This window comes from Lepisma saccharinum, chromosome 21 (assembly GCF_977018435.1).
Source record: "Lepisma saccharinum chromosome 21, izLepSacc3.1, whole genome shotgun sequence".
Lineage (NCBI taxonomy): Eukaryota > Metazoa > Arthropoda > Insecta > Zygentoma > Lepismatidae > Lepisma > Lepisma saccharinum.
In genome coordinates this window covers 36,915,632-36,939,158 of record NC_139249.1, presented here as the reverse complement: position 1 = coordinate 36,939,158, position 23,527 = coordinate 36,915,632, and the positions used below count along the sequence as shown (strand labels likewise).

General features: G+C 39.0%; 1 protein-coding gene across 4 annotated transcripts in view; it reads right to left on the bottom strand.

Annotated features, from left to right (window-relative positions):
- The window catches only part of LOC146004507 (PTB domain-containing engulfment adapter protein 1-like), a 162,920-nt gene that overhangs the window by 6,595 nt on the left and 132,798 nt on the right, over positions 1–23,527 (bottom strand). For all 4 annotated transcript variants that reach the window (XM_083143375.1, XM_083143374.1, XM_083143377.1 and 1 more), the window contains exons 4-7: positions 12,427–12,597; positions 10,675–10,812; positions 7,055–7,243; positions 3,848–4,131 (exon numbers count right to left, since the gene is read on the bottom strand). In XM_083143375.1, coding sequence (XP_082999501.1) covers positions 3,848–4,131; positions 7,055–7,243; positions 10,675–10,812; positions 12,427–12,597 — 782 coding nt within the window. The remainder of the gene's footprint in view (positions 1–3,847; positions 4,132–7,054; positions 7,244–10,674; positions 10,813–12,426; positions 12,598–23,527) is intronic.

The following is a 23,527-nucleotide window of genomic DNA, read 5'->3' as shown; positions in this document are numbered from 1 at the left end:
AAGAAAAAACAGTTTTGTGGATAAAGTGAGTAGTAGTTTCTCTGTATTTAATAAAATGTTAACGCAAATCTTTTAGTGTATTCAAAATCCACATAAATCAAACTTTAATTAGCTCTGCTGTGAAGTTAGTGCAGATGAACATACAATAATAGTATTCAGCTGGCGATATTTGTCAATCTTCTCAGCCATTCAATGATTTATGCATAGTTGAAAATTAATTTGTTTTCTAAATTTGGAAATTCAACAGACACACAGATTACTGCTTAAGCTATTCCTCACTACAACGTACAAGGCCCCACCCTCCCTTTCTCATGTTGCCCACCTGCTGCCACACTTGAAGGCATTGTACACCATCAGCACATCCATTTCTGTTGATGTCCCACAGTGACCGACTGCCCTATGGCACGGATGATTGCTTCTCTTGTGTCGCAAAGCTTTCCACGAAGTGGTTCTTTCATTTTCATAAAGAGGTAATCGCACAGATTCATATCAGGTGAATATGATGGGTGTTCCAGTATCTCCCATCACCAGTTAAGCACATTAGTAGTGTGACATCTGGCATTGTAATGCAAGTGCAGCAGTTTTTCCCTGAGTGCGGAATGAATGTGGTGTTCCAAGAAATTGCATCGACCATGTGCCTGTAAGGTACAGCATGCTGCAGTATGGCTCCACATTGTTTCAGTTTCATGAACATATTGTTAGGGCACTTTGACTTCCCTCTACTTTACCGTACTGCAGAATTTGACTGAATAATGCAGCTGTTTCCACTCGCCACTCATGCTTATTTATCCTTCCGTTATCAGCTACGACAACCCCATGGTTAACACTCACAACTCTCATGTGACAGCAGTGTTGCCATTACTTTTTATCCAGTCCATGTAACAAGAACTACTCTTCTGTGCATGTAATTATTACACACACACACACACACATGGGTGTATCTAGTTCGACAACAACACAATGTGCTTGCCTACCATGCCACAAAAAATGCAAATCAAGTGTAAAATGAAAAAACAACAAAAAACATTAAATTTAGAGCTTAGTCAGTAACAGTTTCCTCAGTCAATTATTCAGTGAACTATGCAGAAACCGTGGAAAAGTAGGATATGGAAAAATACTTTAAAAAAAAATTAAATTATTTTTCTGCAGATGTACTTTCAGGAAAATTTCACATCAGAGCAACATGCGACTGGCAACTTGGAAACAAACCCTCAGTAATCAATAGAACCTTTTGAATCAAAGTGAAAGCTGCATGTCTTTTTTGGACTGGACAATTTTCTCAATACCATGCATTGTGTTGCCTCTTGTTTGGGCATGCACGGTGAATGTTTTGCTTTAGACTGAATGGGCTAGTGTTGCTTGCAGTGTAAATTCTCCATGTCACTTGGGTTTGAAAGCTCCCTTAGAGAATTGCCTAGAAGTTAGTGCTGTAACAGCTATCTGTAGAGCAACCACACACAAAAGAATCTTTGGCCAGAACCCTTCTTGCATCTTCCCCACCATCTATTCAGCTCAGACCATGGGGAAGCCTGCTCAACTCTGCCCCTCCCCTACACAGTACAATGCACAAGACATGCAGTTCTGTGCATGGTGTTTTGCTTGTGGTCCCACAATAACATTAATTTTAACCATAGAATTCCTGCACACAGTTTTGTACCATCAGGCATCATGAAGGCTTGAGGGTTTTAACTTCTGTACATGTACTGTGAAATTAGTTTAATTAAAATTACATTTTATGCACGATTATGAAAGTGAATAACTTTTGAACCTAAAATTTACTAAATTTTCATCTTATTCATCAGAACTGTAATAATCATTTAATAAAGATACACTTTTGTAAAAAAAATTAGTACTACAGCAGTGTGATGTTTATGTTCACACTGAGAATACAGATAGGTATATAAAATTTACCAACTATGCACAACACAACACAACACAACATTTCAGAAATTTTAATGATTCCTTGACCCTCTTTAATGGGCCAAGATTCTTTTTACATAGTTCTACAATTTGTTTCAGAAAAAGTGCAGTTTTAATTTTGTAAAAGAATTGTGGATATAATTAAATTATTTATAGAATTATTGAATTACTAAAAGTTTCAGCAATTTTACCTATATACTAGTATGTGTAATTACTGTACTAACATACAAGAGTATGTTGAGACTACATATTATACCTGCCGCAAAATTAGTTTGGTATTTACGCTTGTGAAGCACGTGGAGAAACCGGGTCTACGTCACTGCGGGAGGGTGGTTTGCTGGCATGCGAGCCAATCAAAATCTTCCCAGAGCTTCACACAAGCCCTGGTTACCTAGCAACAGAAAACGTTTATCACGGTGTTGCCGCTTATCGGGTGATTGTTCCTGCGATCAGTTTTGAAGTTGGGAGAGGACATGTTTGTTTGTTGCGTTGCTGTGATATTTTTAACCGGTCCGTTTGTGTAGTGTTTATTGAATTTAGCGCATTCTTTGTTGTATATAGAGTGTTGTTTTAGTGTGTAATTTTTTTGTACATAATTTTCTGTGTTCTGCTTGTGTCAAGAATGTCAAACACAGGAGACAATACTAGAGATGACAATGTACCAAAGAGGCCATGCACTGAAAGAAAGAAAGCTTTCGGTAAAGGAATTCCTCTCAAAGGCAAAACGCGGGAGATCGTTTGTTCTGTGCGCAAACATTTTGAGCAAGAGAAAAACAATGGGGGTCCAATCATTTCTGTAAATAAACTTCTGGACAGGACTGCTACTGCTGTCGGCATGTCTAAGAACACTGTTGTTAAACTAGGGAAAGAAAAATATAATGTGGTGGAAATAAATCAATGCAAGGCTTGACAATTGCAAACCCCAGGAAAGAAGAGGAATATCAGTAAACTCGTGACAAATTTAGATACCTTTCAGCAAGACTATTCATCGCTATATTTACTCTTATTATTGGAGGAAAGATCATCCCACTGTTGGGAAACTGCGAGTTTCTTTGAAAGATTCGGGACTTTTTCAAGGTGGGGAAACATCTTTAAAGACAGTCATAAAATCTCTGGGATTCTCATACAAAAAAATTAATGGACGCAAAATACTGATGGAGAAACCTTACATTTCTTCATGGCGATGTAGATTCGTCAGGGAAATTACGAAGCACAATTTTGACGAAATCGTTTGGCTTGACGAAACCTGGGTAAACTCCAATCACAGTGTGAATAAAGAATGGACTGATGACACCTCTGAGGGTACGATGGGATTGCTGCTCGGGATATTTGAAAAACGTTCCACAAACCACCATGGGTCTCTCACGTGAAAGTCCGACGCCCCACCAACTGCACTTTTGTGCACTTCAGTTGTGGTATAATTGAAAGATGGCAGACTTTAACGGAGACTTCGGAAAGAAATGGTTATTGCAAGTGTGTATATTCAATATTTTCAAAATGGATTGAAAAGGTAACCTGTAAACAATGCTAGTTTCGTTAATTCGTTCATGTTGTAAGGGAGATGGAAATGAAGAGAGAAAACAATAACACATTTCATCATTGTTGTTCCATTTCATAACAAGTTTTCCTCTACACAGTGTCCGACGGCTACACTGCGTACCGTACCGCAGGATATGGCAACACCGTGACGAGTGTTCCTTCAGTTCTCAACACCAAACTAATTTTGCGGCAGGTATAGTCTCATTCTAAAAATAAAACCATACCCTATAGCAAAGGAATGTTGAACAATTAGTGACTGTTGTTCACCGAACTCGACCCAACTAACTTTTCTCCAAACCCGAACGTTCACAGGAAATGACATGCAAATATATTTTTGCACGGAGTAAGAAAGAATTAATATTTACTGATACAAATAGTAAGTTCTAACCTTATGAAATCATCCCCAAATCCATCGCTTTTCGACTCAAAGGCTCGTGGAGGAACAGGAGGTGGCTGCATGGAGTTCGGAGACTGCATGTGATGGTTGTCCATGCCGAAGCTAGAGTTGATGCCATTCGACGTGAAGCTGTTGGAGCTCAGGTTCAGCAAGTTGCCATTTCCATTTGTGGTGCTACTGCTTGTAGTGTCTGAATCGGATTCATCGGTAATCTCACCATTCACCACCAATAGGTCTGTGATGTTATTTTTCTGCATGTACTCATCCACATCTTTCTGCAAGAAAATAAAATTTATTAGTAACAGATAAAGCACATAATAACACTAAGGAAAAGGCCTGCCCAGTTGCTTTTTCATAGGGTAACCAATGGTCAGTTTTAAATTTTTCAATCCAGCAGATCACAATTGCTTGCTTCTCTTGCCAGACAGCACAATACAACGTTACAAATGTAAAATACAAAAAATAGAAAAGGTTTTTTTTGGGTTTTTTTCCCCTGCAGATTCATACCCTCTATCTATTCAACCCTATTGGTAACCTATTCAACTGCTCTGCTTTGACAAAGGCGTATCGTACTAAGCCTTTAAATGTCAGCAGACACAAGCAGCACACGTTTATTTCTTCTCTGGAACAACTCATTGTGTGAATGAATGTGTGTACACACATACACACACACACAATGTACATGTGGAGGTATGACATACTTGAATTTCAAAGCAATGCATTGTTAGTTTGTCAAAAACTGTATGTTATTAAAGAAATAAGAGTTGAATTTAAAAGTGAGGAGCTTTTCAAATAAGAGCATATTTTCAAGAAAATATAAAATGAGAACTGTTGGCTATAAAAGGCTGGTGTTCAATTTATTGTGATTGAAACTACAAGAACTTTTCTGGGAAGTGAAATTTTGTCATTGCTCAATCACACAAATTAAATTAAATTTTGTTAGAGCCATACTGACACTTCAAAGAAGAGGCTGATAAAAATTCCTTGAAGAAAAAAAAATTCAATTCTATAGTAAGGATAGTGGAGCCACACACAAAGGAACCTGTGCAGAACCGTGACTCATGTGCATGGAGAGAGTGGTGCAGGCTTCCTTAAGGCCGAAGTTAAATTGGGGAAGGTGCACAAAGGCTTCTGGCCAAAAGTTCTTTTGTTTGTGGTCACACTATAGTAATACATTTTTGTGAATTTGAAAAGCACAGGCCTGAAAGTCTCAATTGGAGAACGTTGACAACATAAAGTTCCATTCACTAAATGTTAATGGTACATTATAAGTAGGCCTCTGATTTTAGGTTTTTAACCTATGTTTTCCTTTACAGGTATGTAAGAAATAATAAGTTATGTCAGAGTTTCATTAAAAAATGCAACAACTGATGGTTTTAGTGTGCCTAAAAACCTATTTTGCTTGTTAGAACCTATTTTAGGTTTATGCACCTAAATCAAGCCTTTTTTAGGTTTTTATATATTTTTTTAAGGTTTTACAGGATTTTTATGTCACGCAGAGGCATTTGCTTAGTTTGGTCACGAAAAATTTCAATGATGAACGTGTTTGAAACTTGCTCTGTCTATTTCCCTTCCTCCAAGTCCATGGTGATTTTTCAAAGCTCTAAACAAAGCAAAATGTCTGGTGCCACTGTTACCTGTACAATCCAAAGTGGTCTGATCTGTGTGGTCTTGCTCACTTTCACGTCTGGTGCTTTGTTGCATTCACGCCTTGCAAACTAACATTTCAGCATTGAAGTTTGCACCACTGACTATGTTTTTGTTGAAATGTTGTCTTAGTCATATAAGATGATCCTCAGAGACAAAATTGCGGAGTTTTGACTGTGGATAACATGAAAAACGATTGTTGCCTAACTATATGGCAAAGAGTGGATTTTAATAGCAAATTTCCAATGGTAAGTTCTGCCATCGCCATAGGGTTAGATAACACACAACGTTATACAAGATAGTACGTATTTCAGGAATAGGTGTCCCATTTTCATTGCCGTTGACTATACCTAATCAGCATGTTTCAGGAATTTTGAAGTATTTTAAGTTTTTTTTAACCTACTTCAGGATTTTTAGAGCCTGACTTAAGGTTCTTGGAGCCTGACTTAAGGTTCTTGGAGCCTGACTTAAGGTTCTTGGAGCCTGACTTAAGGTTCTTGGAGCCTGACTTAAGGTTCTTGGAGCCTGACTTAAGGTTCTTGGAGCCTGACTTAAGGTTCTTGGAGCCTGACTTAAGGTTCTTGGAGCCTGACTTAAGGTTCTTGGAGCCTGACTTAAGGTTCTTGGAGCCTGACTTAAGGTTCTTGGAGCCTGACTTAAGGTTCTTGGAGCCTGACTTAAGGTTCTTGGAGCCTGACTTAAGGTTCTTGGAGCCTGACTTAAGGTTCTTGGAGCCTGACAAGGTTCTTGGAGCCTATTTTAAGGTTCTTGGAGCCTATTTTAAGGTTCTTGGAGCCTATTTTAAGGTTCTTGGAGCCTATTTTAAGGTTCTTGGAGCCTATTTTAAGGTTCTTGGAGCCTATTTTAAGGTTCTTAGAGCCTATTTTAAGGTTTTTAGAGCCTATTTTAGGAACCTAAAAGCATACTTTTTAGAACCTAAAAATCCGAGGTCTAATTATAAGCATACTAGAACCAAGTGTGTGGACAGGCACACTTTTACACCATGCACCAAAATGCATATGATACTATTTATAGTGCAAGAACATATTTATTATTTGCAAGCAAGATTGGCTAAGAAGCCACTAAAGGTTGAGAGGAATCCTTTTCCTCCTCACATAATACTAATTTGGTACTAATTTGTTTTCCGATAGATGTCTGTCCAAGTCTTGCAGTTTAAAACACACATTGTGGAAGCATACATTACTCAATTGTTTGATTTCCAACCTTATGGTTCAGAGGTGACTTTTGCACGTTATAAATAATGAAACAATATTGAGGAACATCTCTGTATGGATGCATAAAAAGAGACAAACTGATGAAATGTGTGATAAAATCAGTGAAAACTTAGATATTCTTGATCCATTTCACTCTTTAATGTATTCTATTCAATTCAATACAATTTCTGCTTTGATTGTCACATTTTTTCACAATAACAATATATAAATAGCCAATTATAACTTTTGACCCACCCTGTGGGCAAGATATAACAAATGGTTTCATGATCAAAACTTGGGGAATGTAATATTCCCATTACTACATAATTACACTCACCCTGCCTTTGATGTGAGCCACTTCTTGAAGTCTTTGCCGCAATATTCCATTTTCTGCTTCCAGCCTCTTTACTTTCTGTTGGAGCAAGATAAGTCTTCGTTGCACTTCCAAATCTTTACCTGATGTGTCTAGGAATCTTCGGTAGGCCAAGTCAAAGGCTTGCCCAATGGTTAACGTGATTTCCTCTGCCTAACAACAAAAAGATAATGCAGTGTCTTTCAGCTGTTAATGCAAGAACAATTATAAAATATGTTTTTCAAAGATATGACCTGGCAGAAGTGCTCGAAGTGAGCTGGGATGGGGAGGATTGTTTTCGGCCTCTCCAGCTAGCAAAATTTTCGCAAAGCACCCTCCCCCCCAACTGTCGTATAGCTACCATGTAAAACATAGGAGCATCCCCCCCAACTAGATGCAAGCCTCCACCAAACATCCCCCCAGTTAGCAATTTCCACTTCAAGCACTGCCTGGCAGACAATAAAATGGTCAGCAGAATGTTTGAGGTACCATTAATACATGCTTGTAGAAGCATTGATTCTATGTTTTATGAAAAATCAATTCTTCAATGAGACCTTTACAGTAATTCTCAAAGAGATGAAATGTCTGATTTCAGTCAATTATTTGATACTGAGTGTAGAGTCAATCCGCATCAAATAATAATAAAGGTTGCCCGACACTTTTTCAAAAAAATGCATTTTTGTTGTAACCCCTGTGCAAAGGTAGTTCAAAACAGGCATTTCTTTTTATGGCCTTGTTTTAAAATGGTAGCCATTTTTGTTTCATGACTTCCGGCACTTTTGGCCTTCACAGGCAGTTGGGATAAATTTGTTGACTAAGCCAAGAAAAATGACAAAACTTGGGTAAACATTGTTTTCAGTATATGTTAAGCTACATTTTATGTCCCATATGATTTTTTACCATTTCTATTGCACATGGCTTAAATTTAAGGTCAAAACTGATTAGCTTTTCAACTTTTTTTTTTTTTTTTTTTTTTTTTTTTTTTTTTTTTTTTTTTTTTTGCTTGCTTGCTTTTATCAGGGTAGGACCATAATATTAGCTAATTTTTTCTTTAGAAGGAAGATATACATCCAAAGTATTAGCAGAAAATATCCGAGCTCTTTCACTTTTAGTTACATCTGCTCTTTGAAAATGTTATTTTTTCATGTGTTTTCAAAATTTGAATCAATGTTTTTTACCCCCACTTTCTATCATTTTAGCTGCAACTGTCTGCAAAGGCCAAAAGTGCCAGAAGCCATGAAACAAAAATGGCCACCATTTTTAAACAAAGTCACAAAAATGAAATGATACTTGTTTTGAACTGCATATGGGGTTAAAAAAAATGTCAAGCAACCAGTGCTGGACCATTTGGTTTGGACTGACCCTGTACAGTAAATTGAAAGAAAAAGCTGTACTTTTGACATCAATAACTACAAAAACAATTCTACTGGAAAATCAAAAACATCAAAGTAGTTCAATTCTACCACGCAATTATTTGTAATTTCATTTGCTTAGAATTTGAGTTGCTAAACTAATTTTTACTATGCTTTTAGACTAAACTGAAGTAAGAATAAAATTCATCTCTCGCACTAAGAAATCTGTTACAACATTGAATTCTGAAAAAGAAGGAAAAAACGAATACACAACTGAATCTAATTATGTAAAATTTAACAGATGAATGAAAAAACTAATTGTAGATTATTCTAACTGGTTACACATTATGAGAAAAATAGTAGGAAGCTGACTGGGAAAACCAACCATAATTAACAGTGGCGAAGCGTGACATTTTTACGTAGTCATCAGAAGACTTGCCAAACGTCAGGGTCAATCTTTCAACTGTGGAGGGGGAGGGGGGATTTCTACATTGATAATGATAACAGTGTTCGTACAGACGTGTGTAGTAGAGATGGCCAAATTAATTTTCTTCTACGTTGTATATGATCGTAAAATAAGGAAGACTAAACTTTCTTAAATTCTACCCGAAAAATGGAAAAATTGTTCAACGTCTCTCTCCAAAATCCAGGTAGTAAAATTTCCGAATAGAGATTTTAAATTTTCCGGAATCCTGATGATGTTGACCATCCCTGGTGAGTAAGTAAGATATGTTACGGAAAAGGTTTTGTCTAAGTAAGTATGTCTGTCACCTCGAGAACAAAAATCTTGTCATTCGTAAGCATAGTAAACACAAAACATTGAAGTACTTCGTGTTTTGTAAAGTAAGAACATTATTATCAGAAAACTATATTTGAACCGCAGGATCAAATGAAAGAAAAAATTGCAAAGGAGAAATACTGTGAAGGAAATACAATGGATCCAGAACTGCTCCCCCCCCCCCCCCCAGCTCTTTCTAGCACTAACCGTGGGGAAATTTATGCTTTTGCTTACTTATGATACAGTGCCTTGAATAACATAGCGTGGAAAACGACCCAAGAATCTGGTTCACGATATGGATGAGAATATAGATGGCAGTGCGATCAGTATCGGTGCTAATTTTCTTATGAAAGTAATGTGGCTTCGTTAGTTTTTGGAATATATTATGTAGATTTGTCTTGAAAGGTGGTACGTGAATTGATGGAAACAGTTATATTTGTGGAGTGATTTGCAGTCACGAAATGGCATTAATTTGGAAACAAAATAAAATGAATAAATAAATAGCATGCGTGCGTAACAAGAAGAAACATCGCACTGTGATTCCGGATGTCAGGTTTTGGACTGTGTATTAGAGTTTATTTTTCTATGTTATTAGAATATAAATAGTATCCTGAGAGATATTTCATACAGAGGCGACAATCCACAACTGTCGCTTGAAAGCGAGCAGTCTGTAATCAATGCAGTCTTTCGAACCACAAGGACACAAGCTCTGACTGCACCGTTTCCTCAAGGAGATTCTAGACCAAAAGCGACACGCGACAAACTATACGAGGATTTCACACCAAAGTGACACAGGTCCTTCGGTCCAAGGCAACTTTCATACCGAAGCAAGACGTGACACATGTCGCTTGGAAACGAGCCAGGTTCGAGTGGAACCAGCCAGAGCGCCAAGAACCGTGCCGTTTTCCACACTACGTTATTCAAGGCCTTATGATATCACAAAGCCTGCTGTGTTTGTAAACAAGGGGGCTGAAAAAAGGCCTCTTATGACCAGACGTTCAAGAACGGGGGAAAAGCGGTCGAAGGATCTTGGATTCGCAGAACTGCTGCGATGATTTGGCCCGTCTGACACCATTGCACTCAACAGGAAACTGGGAGTAGAACTGGGCTCTCCTTTAGATTCGCTAAACTTAGCGAATCTCTTGCGTATTTCTAGCTGTTTCATGGCATCGAGTGACTAATTTAGCTCAAATATGAGAGTATTCTGACTTATTTTTTACTTCTCTAAATATTTAAAAAGCATTTTTTTTTGGAAAAAAGAAAAAGGGATTATTTTGTTTTGTCATCGCCGCATCTCCCGATGACCGGATGCTTCGCCTCTGATAATTAACTACTTGCACAAAGAACATCATTAAAGAAACCATAATTTGATTTGTGGATTTCCCTTGCATGAACTGATCAGACAGACAGTTCTTAGTGATCGACCTTTATTATATCTGCATAAATGTTTACAAATTAAAGCATTATGCTCTTACCAGTTTGTCGCTTACAAATACAAAACAAATGTGCTTCTCTGAATCTGCTTCCTTGGCAATGAAACTAAAGAATCTTTTCTCTCCCTTGTCATCGGCACAGTAGGATATGCGATGCAATGGATACTGGTGCATTATGCGCTGTGGAAGAAAAATATTTTTTTGTTAAATGCATGTTCTACTAATATCTTGTCATGCATACAATTTCATTTCAAACTTCAGAAGTTAGCTACTTAAGCATTCAATGTTACACTTAATATCAATGATTATACTGATCGTAATTCTCTAAACTGAGTACCAAGTGCAAATTTAAAATTTCTTGCTTGCTGTTTCTTTTTCTTTGTTCGTGAACCTACTTCTAGTGCACTACTACAAAAAAGTTCCAAGACTTTTCCACAAAAAGTAAATTCCCGAATTTCCAGACTGGTATACTCTATCCCAGGTATCTATGGAGTGAGCAAACAAAAGCAAGTCTCTGCGCAAGCAGTGACCGAGAGATCTCTGCCAATGAACTCTTGAGAGGAGAATTGAGTGTGGTACCACTGCTTCGCTCCGCCAACTTGCAGTCTTCCCTTCTCTACAGATATGCACAGTCTTGCTCCTGATTCCCGGGACAGAGTATAGATATTTAAGATATAACTGGAGGCACAAATTTGCTATTTGCTATTCAAATAAAAACAATATTTTTGATCCAACATATTGTATAGGCTTTCTTTAAAATATTTCTAATGAAATATTATTTCTTCCTTTTCAATATGCCAAGACAGTAGCACACCCATTATTTTTTTTTGGGGGGGGGGAGTAGCCTAATACATGTTCAAGGGAACAACTGAAAAGTTCCCAACTGCAAATAATTTTTTGCCTGCCACCTACGTGTGTGTGTGTGTTAGAGGTTTTACAAAGCCAGATACAATACTAATCTAGAAAAATTCTGCCTTCAGAGGCCTAAGATGGGCTAAAATTTGTATTTCTTATGCGAGGCATTATTTTGTCATTTTGGCTAATTGGGATGATAAAGATAAATGATGATTAAATGAAACTGATGCATGGACATTCGCAACAGGCAGGGGCCAGGGGAGGCTCAGACCCCCTTCCCCCTGGTACTGCCGTCTGTAACAGTGGCATTAGGTAAAACTATTCTGTATAATTTGTTTGAAGTGAAGAGATATTATTTTGCTCACAACTTGGTGAAGGAGCAGCTATTACATTATTTCATCATGTTTATGAACAGAAGACTAAGTGGCAGCAACTTGTATTCGAAGATTCTCTAGACTTTAGAAAGTTCTCCCATATGAGAGCTTCTTTATCTGTACCTTTGCTGGCCCTGTTGCGGCCTCCCCTTTAGACAGAAATCTGCGAAGGATCATCCACAGTCCTTCCACGTCTGCGTCAAAGGTTGACAGCCCCCCCCCCCCCCCCTGGAGATCAATTCTAGCTACAGGCCTGATTCACAAAGGAATGAACATCGTTGACCAAGTTGGGAATCTAAGCCAGAAATAAATTGTGAATCAACCACACTCTCCGAGGGAGCACAGACAAAAGCTGTACACTAGATTTACATGAATCATGAAGCCTCATAAACAGGCTAGTTAGTAAAGAATATGGTAACATGCAAGTTGAATGGTTAATATAAATTTTAATGAGATTTTTGTTCCGGCCTATGCTTTTGGGGAGGGATACAGTATGTCCTTGTGCCAGGAATTATTGAATGCTCGAGTTAGCTGAAATTACATAAAAATGAAAATTTGTACTTACTTTAGTTTTTGGCTCTTGAATGGCAACTCCATCAATACTTATTGTGAGCTCAACTTTTGGAGTTTTATTGCCTTCCGCTTTCCTAAGTTGCTGGTTGAATTTCAGTTTGCGAATTCCTTCTTTCACTACTTCAATTCCTTTTGGCTGGTCGACTTCTGTGTTACCCAAAAACTGAAAGATAACATGAAATCTTATAAGAGACTGAAATAAAAGTACGTTTATATACACAGTAGATTGGGTGGACGAGAAACAAGGGTGATATTTGGTGTACGAAAAGGTCCCCCCCCCCCATTTATAGATTTATTACTTTACATAAATTGAATATACGAGATACTTTTATACTATTTATTATTTGTTCTTATTTAGAGGAGGGCTGCAACACACCCTTTGTTACAATTTAAACGCCTGCCACAAGCACAGTGCAATGAAATTAGTGAAAAATCATTTTTATCTGGATGTAGTTAGTTTAGGGGTTATACAGTCACATTTTTCCATTTTGACGTTTATACTTATACTGGCTACATGACATTTAAATGAGTGCTAATTATGACAAGTAATTATAACTATTTCCATTAAAAAAAAACCTACATCAGCACCTGAAGTGAAAACATTTAATGATGCTGGAGGACGTCTGCTCTGGCACTGAGGCAGTGACTCATCCACACACCCCTAGCAATTTTCACAAAAGTTTATTTTATGTTTGCTTAATCACTCGGGCTCTAAATTTAAGTTTACACCCCCTAAACCTGACCACACCCTTATGAAAAATTCTACAAACCCCCCCCCCCCCCGACACTTTCGGATCACCAAACACGAACACGTGGGGAGCAAGAATGCATTTAGAGTAGGGGGGGGGGACCAGACCTCCAGAAAGAGCTGCCAAGTTTAAAATTAAATTACCAATTGTATTTATTTTCGCCTTACATAAAGATAAGGAGTAGATTGCGATTATATACAGCTTTGCGTTGACAGTGCCTACAAAAATGTATGCATATCAACAATAATAATACACAAATATGATCAGAGACTTATCTCTCATCAACTGGACCTAACAACCTTTTTGGTATTCAATAAACAACCCATTATTTTTTTTACATTAATTTATTTGGCACACAGCTCTTTGTTTACACATTGTACTGATTTTAACTAGATAGGTTAGATAATTAATACATGTTGCATCTATTCATCTTTTTACCTGTTCATGTCAATTATTTTATTGACCTATTTTAATAATATTAATTATGAACATGGACGTCCGCAGGATTTTTTCCAGGGAGGGGCAAGCAAGGTAATTTTTTCCGGGGGGGTAAAGGACTCATATTTTCCTCCAAAATAGTGATGCCCTCTCAAAAAACATTATTTCAGTCTGAAATTATCATGTTTCTTCAACGAATTTATAATAATTAACATAAATTACTGTGATTGAAATGAAATTATGTGTGAAATATATAATTTTAGGTACACATTCATTTTCCAGGGGGGGCGTGGCTCCTCCTTGCCCCCCCCTTCCGGACGCCCATGATTATGAACTTTATAATTATTACACGTGAGACTTGGTTCTGACAGTTATGGACTCCTGCCTGGTTGGGAGATATTTTGCTGTACTGGGGGGGGGGGGGGCACTTCGAGATTTAACAGTTCAGTGGCTCCAACTAAAATGTCAGGAAATCCCTAGAAAAAGGTACAATGGTAGTATCGGAATAAATATAAAACCGGTTTAAGATGCATCTATGTAATAAAATCGCAGTTTGTAACAAAAGTCCATTGTTCTTGGCTGCCTTCAAGTCGCCTCTGCATTCCAGGGATCATCCTGTTGGTTGAGTAAATTACCGTGCTTCGCGGGGTTTATCTTGTCCATCGCCAGGTAAACGGAAATTACGTAAATAGCTCTGCACGACATGAGACTTTCTATGGCATGACGGGAGCGTCGCCACGATCCGTGTATGAAATTCAGCTGGCGCTCAAGGTCTCGAAATTGTCAGGTCTTGGCGCGAAATTTCTGGAATATTCCACTGCGCCATATGCCAGGCTCAGGCACGTATCTAGAACCATAGTTCGGGTGGGGTAAACAAAATGTGTGTGTTATTAATAATTAATAAGTATTGTTATTACCAGGCACGTAGCCGGGGGGGGGGCTGAAGTGTCCCCCCAAATTCTACAAATATCTAATTTAAATAGTGTATAGTGGTAATTAATTTTACTTCCTTAGCAGGATTAAACATCTTGTATAATAAGTTTTAATATACTGAGAAATTAATCTTCAGAGCTTCTACTCTCCACATTTTAGGGATAAGGTATGAGCCCCCCCCCCCTCCCCCGAAATAAAAATCTCGCTCCGGGCCTGGTTATTACATGAACAGGTAAAATGATGATATAATAATAGACATAACAGCATGTACGTATTCATTATCTAGCCTATGTCTAGTTAAGATCGCTAAACTTTGTACAAACAGCTGTTCTACCAAACGCAATGTAAAAAATCAAATGGATGATTTTTTGATAACCAGAAAGGTTGTGTGTATTATTGCGTATAAATGTTCTATGCAAAGCTGTATAATCACAAGAGCTTCGGGTAAGTTCTGCGGAAATAAATCAACATATTACAGAACAGTAAACAAGTATTTTGCTTATTTAATTATTGAAAGTTTGTCTTTCGAGGGGATCCGGACCCCCCTCTTAAGTACGTCTTTGGTCAGGCTACATAGGACCTACCTTAACGTAGCATATCTTGTCCTCTGTAAAAGCGAAGTCAATGTAAACAAAAGCACGCGACTTGTGAGAAATCATATTGGTTGTTCGAATGCAGCTGTGCAATCTTGCGCGTAGGAACACTGTGCATGTGATAAAGCCAAGTCAACCTAGCTGTTATATAGAAGTTGTGGGACCTTACGAGATTTACAGCTACGAACAATATATTTACAGACAAGAGAACCCCCAGAACTAATACAGGAAAGGAACGACCTCAGAAGTCACGTGGTCTTGTTTACATCAATTTCTTACTTCAAGTGGATGGAGAATATAGTGTTTGGAAGCAACATCTTTACTTGTTACCTGAGAAAGTAAGTTAATTTTACACTTACTTTACTTACACCTTTGAATAGTAATGAATAAAATTACCGGAGCCAGTGGCGGTGGTTATCGGGGCATGGGGGGCTGTCGCCCCCTACTTTTTGCCACTTTTGTTCTGCCCCATGATAAACCTTATCTACAAAGGGAAAGTAAACTGCCCTTACCCCCCCACTTTTGGAACCAAATCGCCGCCACTGACCGGAGGAGTCAGTTGAAAATCATGCGGTCCGCCCCTCGTCCCTCGTCCCTTTAGTTACAAGCATCATTTTCAAGTTCAATGGGGAAAGGGAGGGAGGGGTCTTTCCTTGTTCATTGACGATTCGGTGTTAGTTCTAGAAACTGAGGTGATAGCTTAATTTTTAGACATCAAGGAGGAGGTGTACTATCTTACTCCTACATTACGATTTCTCATTAGTTGTGTGTCTGAGGGGACCCTTTTCTCCTTAATTCGTCCTGGTCAGGGTCCTCCACAAATATGCAGAAAACAGCTCTGCAGTACTTTACGGCTTTTCATGGACGTGTTTGTCCCCCTCTGGCGGCGTCGCCGACGACCCCCCCCCCCAAACCTAAATTTTTTGATTGTCATTTTCCCTATAAGTGTGCGTGTTACATGGACATAAGACAAAAACAATTACGTACTTCCAGACATTGAAAAAAATATTGACGATGTAACCCAATTCCTTTGCCCGTGACAAACTTTGTTCTGTTTCTTACATTCAAAGTTCGTTAATGTTCAGCTTTTATTTTTACACGATTCAAATTACATTAAGTAACATTTTAATATTCTTATTTTTGGAACAACCCCACATTTACTTATTGCTGATGTTTAGATCATAGCTTACTACTTTCATCTGGATTTGTTCATTACAAGGCGACAGCGTTATCCATTAGGCTATAAATAAGATCCTAACAAGGGAGACAATCCAAGTCAATGGAACAATTAACTTTCCTAAACAAAATATATGAATATAAAAAGCAATTCAAATTACACAGATGACCCTAAGATTATATTATTGTCGTCGTTATTGACGTCGGTGGTCAGACGAAGAATCCATTAGCAAATTATGAGATTCTTACATGTTACGAGGTAAATCCATTGTCTAGCCCAGAGGCTTTCAAAGTGTGCGCCTTGCCGCCCCGCTGGCTTACAGGGGTGCCGCGAAATGTTCCAATATTTTCACTGAAATGACACTTGTTAGTCTCGCATACTTTTCACATATAAAATGTTATTTTTTAACTTCAGGCAAGTAACCTAACCACAGTAGCTGAGCGCTGCAAGTGTTACATTCTGACTTGGACGCCGCGTAAAGAAAATCGTGTAACACTAAGGGCGCCGCGAAACTAAAAAAATTGGGAATCACTAATCTAGCCAATGGCTAGTTATTACATCAACATGAAACAGAGCCGACCACAATTGTGTTATTTTACACCAAGAAACCACGTCTCACCAGGGATTCGAACCTACGGCACTGTTAGTACCTGCAATGAAAATAATTCTTACAATACAAAGCCGCCAGTTGCTATGCAGAGGTCCATCAACCAGTTTATGAGGCATAACGAGTGCCCACCTGGAGCGAGTGCCAATGATGGCCTGCCACGCCTTGCAGACCAAAGCTGATCGAGGTCAAGCAAGCATCCATAACGCACCATAGACAATCTGCCGCCTTTCTTTTCCATGGGGAAAAAAGTAAAGCTTTAATGTGGACCTGCGAGAGCGCTTCCCTTTGTGATGCGGTGCTGGCGCTTTGTAACGGTACGCGGTGAGCAGTGTCCTGTTTTCGGCAACGGATCACGACCCGGAGGTCAACGCACGCGAATTTTCAAGAAAGGCGGGTTCAACGGGAAGACATGCGTTTTCCCAGAGAAAAATCTGACATGGCGAGGAGAAGTAGGGAATTCAATAAGTTATCCCAAATCAGGGTGAATCAGTTTGCTCATGATTTTCGAAAGAAAACTTACTGTTTTTAGTAGTCATTCCTCATTTCGCCATAATTCCTAATTAGACTGCAAAAAAATTAAAAGGATGAAAATTATTTAAGCTTTCCTTGAAGAGTGCGTCAACTTACCTGACTCATCACAAGAGAAACTTCATTAAAGGAAAGGTATTTTGTATTATTCATATCGATTTTCTGCACTTTTGGCTAATTGCGACAATGAGGGTGAAGAGAATCACAAACACGACCGAGCATAAACCCCCAAAGGATTGCACTGACTGAATTCAGGCGTCAGTGCCTCATCAGCCTGAATGTAGTACGCGGTGAAGAGGATGACATTTGAGTGCATTTCGAAGTAGTTCTGTATAACATCATGCTGTGCAATAATCCATGCGCGATCCAAGGACGTATTCTGAAGGGGTTCCGGCTTTCCGAGGAAAGGTCGTTACCGGCACGGGTTTTGTTCGGCAAGACAATCGAGTGACGCTTGCGCAGTACTACGCTACACCACACTAAAAAGATACGAAGAACCTGACGGTTCGATTAAGACTAGAACAAAAATAAATTAGGCACGGAAGAACACGTAACAGGAAAACTGAATAATACAGAAGAGTATAGACGAAGGAAGGAAGCAGATAGTGTGTGCCGGAGAAGGAAAATGCTAAACTGAAGAACTTGAAAAAATAATAGCAATTATGAAGTATGCGAGAGTGAAGGATATAAGGAAAGGCTTCCAAATGAAAACATCTTTCTGAAGACAAACTAGAAATGAAATCTTAGACATAAGGAAAGAATACGTAGGACCAAAGTTCTAGAAAGGAAGAAGAGTATCCCAGAGTCTCGCTCATCGCACAAGACTCAACCACCTCCCCCGCCTTCTGCGAAATGCATTCATTGTTAAATTAGGCTTTGTTAGGTTTAGTTCTCTCAGCATAAATAATACATTTTTTGCGAACTTCCGAAAAACTGCAGAGAAGGCGAAAAGCGGGGACGTTGGTTGGGTCTTGTGCTATAAGCGAGACCCGTACTCCCAGAGGAGGAGTGCGGAAGTCTCATCTGCAACCATAAAAGTGAGAGCTATGGCATCTTACAAATAAACTTGAAATGTCTAAGAAAACATAGAACGTTCAATTTTATCTTCAATCACATTTATTTTACTGCAAGGAACCTGAAACTAAGTTTACGTTTCCCTGTCTTACAAGAGCAAAATAATTATAAGAATAACAGAAGACTTGTCACTTCTACCCAACGCCTTGGGTACGATACGCAATCGAGAACAGACAACGTCCACCTAATGACGTTTCGTCACCTTCCAGTGCTTGGATGGTGTTACCAGGTTCCCACAGCGGGAATATTCCGACGGCAATGAATTCGCAGTCTCGCTGCCTCTTTCGTAACAAGAATTTCCCAATTCCCACATATGCCTTTCGTTAAGAGGCAGTCCCTATCTTAACTGTAGCTCTTCCTCTCGCCTCTTTCCGCTACGATACACAACGGGTTGGCGAGAAACAGGAATTCCGACGAAATCCCGTGCAGGCCACGGTCAGATATTCATCGCTGCATTTTAACGGTTCACCGGGGCAGCATCGTTACTCGCACTGCCTCTTCTCACAAAGGATGCTTTTTCCAGTTTCCCCGACACTGTTCGCGAGAGCACGTAATTTCCAGATACTAAACAGTTTGCACGAGTCTTCCTTTATGCTCGACTGTGCACCAAGATGGCTTCCAACTATCTTAAATCAAGAGCGCCCGCAGAGGGGGGACCGGGGGAGGACCACTAACCCCTCTAAGGTATCAGTAGAAAAACTTAATATAATTCGAATGACGTAATAGGCGTGAAAACATTGTCAAACCGATCCCCTGGAAATTAGCATCATCGAGTTACAAAAAATCCGAAAGCTTATTATTATTTTAATGTTAACAGATAAAAAGTCAGTTAATGTGAACAGGATAACTGAAGCAAAAACTACATTCGATTAGATCGAAAAAAAAAGTAAATTACATGAACTTAATTTTTAAAAAATATTCTACCATATCATCCACAGAATAAATGGTTCCACAGCTTTCATAATTCCAAAAATTAGAAGTTTGTGCGAGAGGTCATACAAACTCCCATCAAAAAATTTCCAACTTTTAAAGCAATTTCCTGAACAATGTATGTAAAAGTTGGAAACAAAATACATATAACTAGGCATTCCAGTACACTAACTGTAAAAATAAAATGAATGGAAACTAATATGCTGGATCTAGTAGAAAAGTCTCAAAGGATGTAATAATAAATTGAGTGAAATTTGTTTATTTTTAGTTTTAATAATTATGGAATCATAACCATGACTTATTTTTACTATTGAGATTTTATCAATAGACAAAAATCCATTTAAAAAAATTTGACGACGCCCATATCCATGTGAAGGCAAGTATCCTCAAAGATTTACCACGATAATAGTGGAAGTCGTAAAGAACAGGAACGCACACACTTCTTCGCCAACATGCAAATAATACAGGCATTCATTCCCCGTCCATTCCACACCGTAGTCTCACGCCATTGCTTCATACAACCATCTTGAATGCTTTTTCGCACAGCACCGAACCTAATGTCCTGCCTCTTACGCGCAGACACTTTCACCTGAGCACAAAGCCAAAGACAGTTCGTTTATCTCGGGCAACTTTTACCCTCTGAAAACACACGGATATGAGAACAGACTCGTTTGACGCGAAGGCATTAAGAAAACGACACCCTTTTTAGTCAACAAATAATTGTGTCCCGCGCTACTAGGTCAACGGCCTGTCCTCAACTTTCATTCTGAAGAGGCCCGTGAGTGGCATGCCTCCTCGGCAGGACCCACTTTCCCAGCGTTCGCTGCCATACAACACCTCGCACGTTGACGCAATCTATTGCTTCACGAGTCTGGAAGCCTAGGGAATATCTGATTAAGAACTAGACCTTCTTGCGAATTTACCCACACGGGGTTGATTGTGTCCGAAACAACTCGACAAGGAGGTTGCAAGTGCGCAGAATATTCGGTAGGGGGATCCTTGCACGCTAATAAATATTTTAATATTATATTAAAGAGGAAATAAAAAGTAGGCTTAATTCAGGAAATGCATGTTACTTCTCTCTTCATAAACTTTTGTCTTCTAGTTTAATATCTAAGAAACAAAAAGTTAAAAATATACAAAACAGTAATTTTGCCTGTAGTATTATATGGATGCGAAACTTGGTCCCTTACATTGAAAGAGGAACATAAATTGAGAGTATTTGAAAATAAGATCCTTAGGAAAATATTTGGACCTAAAAGGGATGAGGAGACAGGTGAGTGGAGAAGGTTACATAATTTAGAACTACATAATTTGTATTCATATCCAGATAATATTAGAATAATTAAATCAAGAAGACTTAGGTGGGCAGGCCATGTGGCACGAATGGGAGAGAAAAGAGGAGTTTACAGGATTCTTGTTGGGAAACCTGATGGTAAGAGACCTGTAGGAAGACGAAGATGGAGAGATAACGTTGAGATGGACCTAAGGGAAATCGGTAGGGATGGAAAAGAGTATATAGATCTTGCTCAAGATAGGGACAGGTGGAGGGCCTGTGTTGCTGCAGCCATGAACCTTCGGGTTTAAGAAGGCTAGAGAGTTAGTTAGTTAGTTAGTTAGTTAATTATAATACGTATGTTCAAAACAATTACATGAAAAAAAAAAAAGATGGCATAAAATAGATATATACAGTGCGTTCGTTTTGGCTCTGCGCAGAGAGCGCGTGAACAACTCTTATAACACAGGTTAGTACTAGTTATGGAATATAAATATAATTGGCTATATGCTAAAGACATGTGCGTAAATAAGCGGGAAGAAATTTACAGGAAGAAAATGCTGGCATCTGCGCCATGAAACGTGGTATCTCGGCCCTGAGCCAAATCGAACACACTGTTCATTCATTATATAGCCTATTTCTTGTTAGAACCATTACATTTGTGTAAAAAGAAAAGATGTTCCACGGCTCAGCTCACCTCTAACGGCCAGGCTCTGCCAAAGCGGCTCTTCATTGGGTGACGCGTGGTCAGAGCACAGAGTCCCATCGCTGCAGTTTTCAGGCTTTCGAGACCGAACCCGCTACTTTCCAAGTAGTTCCTAGTTGTCCTACCGGGAATTCAACCCGTGACGGCTCGCACCGAAGACGAGTATGATAACCTCCCTCCAATTTTCAGGTTTACTAAATATTACAATTTTTAAGAGTATTTTTGTTAATCTCCTGTGAACTTAATTTCATGTTATGCTTCCCTAAAGTTAGGCGCAATTTACGCTGATTACTCCCAGAAGTGATTGTGGCTCACGTTAATAAAATACATAAAAAATCAATCAAACCTTCCCAAAAATATAATAAATGGATAGATCATGGAGAAGAAACAAAGAGCTTCGAGATTAGGAAAAAGCAGAACATTAACAAGGTGGTTTTGCAGTAAATTGGCAAGGATAATGTGAATTGGGCTCATTTTACCTGGAGACACTTGACACCAAGAAAATAATGCTCATGGGAGTTGGAACATTCTATTGCATTTCCTCATCAGCAACCTACAAAGACGGTACAGCGAAGGAAAATTCGAAGAGGGGTTCCCCCGGCTACGCAAGATCCTAATAAAAGGCTGAAGAGGAAAATGACAACTTTCCCGTTGCTCACCTCGAACTAGTTTCCATGGATTGGATTACACGGCTGGAGGCCAGGCTTCCAGCGATTCAGTTCTGGAATAAGCTGGCGACAGCGGTTTCTAATTTATGTTGAGGGAACATAATCTTGCCAAATATCATAATATATTAATTTTGCCTCAGCTTGCTCACCATTATAAAAGGGAGGAATTTCCAATATTAAAACAAAAGTACTAACTTATTTATTTTTATATTATTATACTTATAAAATGCTTTATTTATTTTTTCTTCAGCTTTGTGATGGGAAAACAATGAGCAGCGGGGATTCCGCCTGGTGTATGGATAATGAAGCATCAAGGAAGTTACACATGTATGTTCGTGTGTGCAATCTGCACCAAAGTTTAAAAGATTAGAAGTTAGTTAAGGTGGCCACAAGTTCTGCAGTGCCAAGTAACATGGGAGGAATATTCTGCAAAAAGCCTGTACCGGAACCCTGGATACACACGTTGTTATACCGGGTGGCCAGAATTAAAGTTACCCAACTCAGAGCCCTCTGTAGCCTGTTTGAGGAATCGTAGAACTCTGAAATTTGGTGAATCCACTATGCAGACCATGGGGAAGTGGATGGCGATAAAAAAGTTAAATTTTCCGCCACCAGGTTGAAATGTGGCGCTGTACTTCCATGATGGGTTGTACAAATAATCACGTTAAGTGATTTAGCTGAGTTATTAATTAGAAAGACATTTGTTAGTGGCTGGAAGTTGCGAGAAAATCTCTCGTTTGTTGCAAGATTGCAAGGTAAAGGCAAATCCATAACCAATTGGAGCCGTTTACGTCATTATTACAACCCATCATGGAAGTACAGCGCCAAATTTCAACCTGGTGGCAGAAAATTGAACTTTTTTATCGCCATCCTTTTCCCCATGGTCTGCATAGTGGATTCACCAAATTTCAGAGTTCTATGATGCCTTAAACAGGCTACAGAGGGCTCTGAGTTGGATAACAAATTCTGACCACCCGGTGTATATATACACCACAGTAATATACGGTTGATTGAGTTTGTGTTTTAAGTCTACTTTATGCACAGTAGGGCTAATTGGGACTGCACACAGTTTAAAGTGGTATCCAAACCACTGTGTGCCTCCACCGGGTATCGAACCCGGGACCCCTTGATTACAAGGCGACGACGCAACCATTGCGCCAACGGGGAGGCAGACTCAGTAATGTACGGCTCCAGCGATATATTCACTCCTCCCCAATAACATCCTAAATTCTCACACCATAATGTCACGGGGGGTTGGTTTTTACCTTTACAGCTTAAACAAATAAATAACCCTTTGGCACTGTGGTCGAATTTTCAATCAGAATCGAGGGGAGGAAGAATGGGCGATGCAGTCAGTTGTTTACGATGTAACAGTGCCCCTGCGTTGCCAAAATGTGGGGGTGTTCAACGT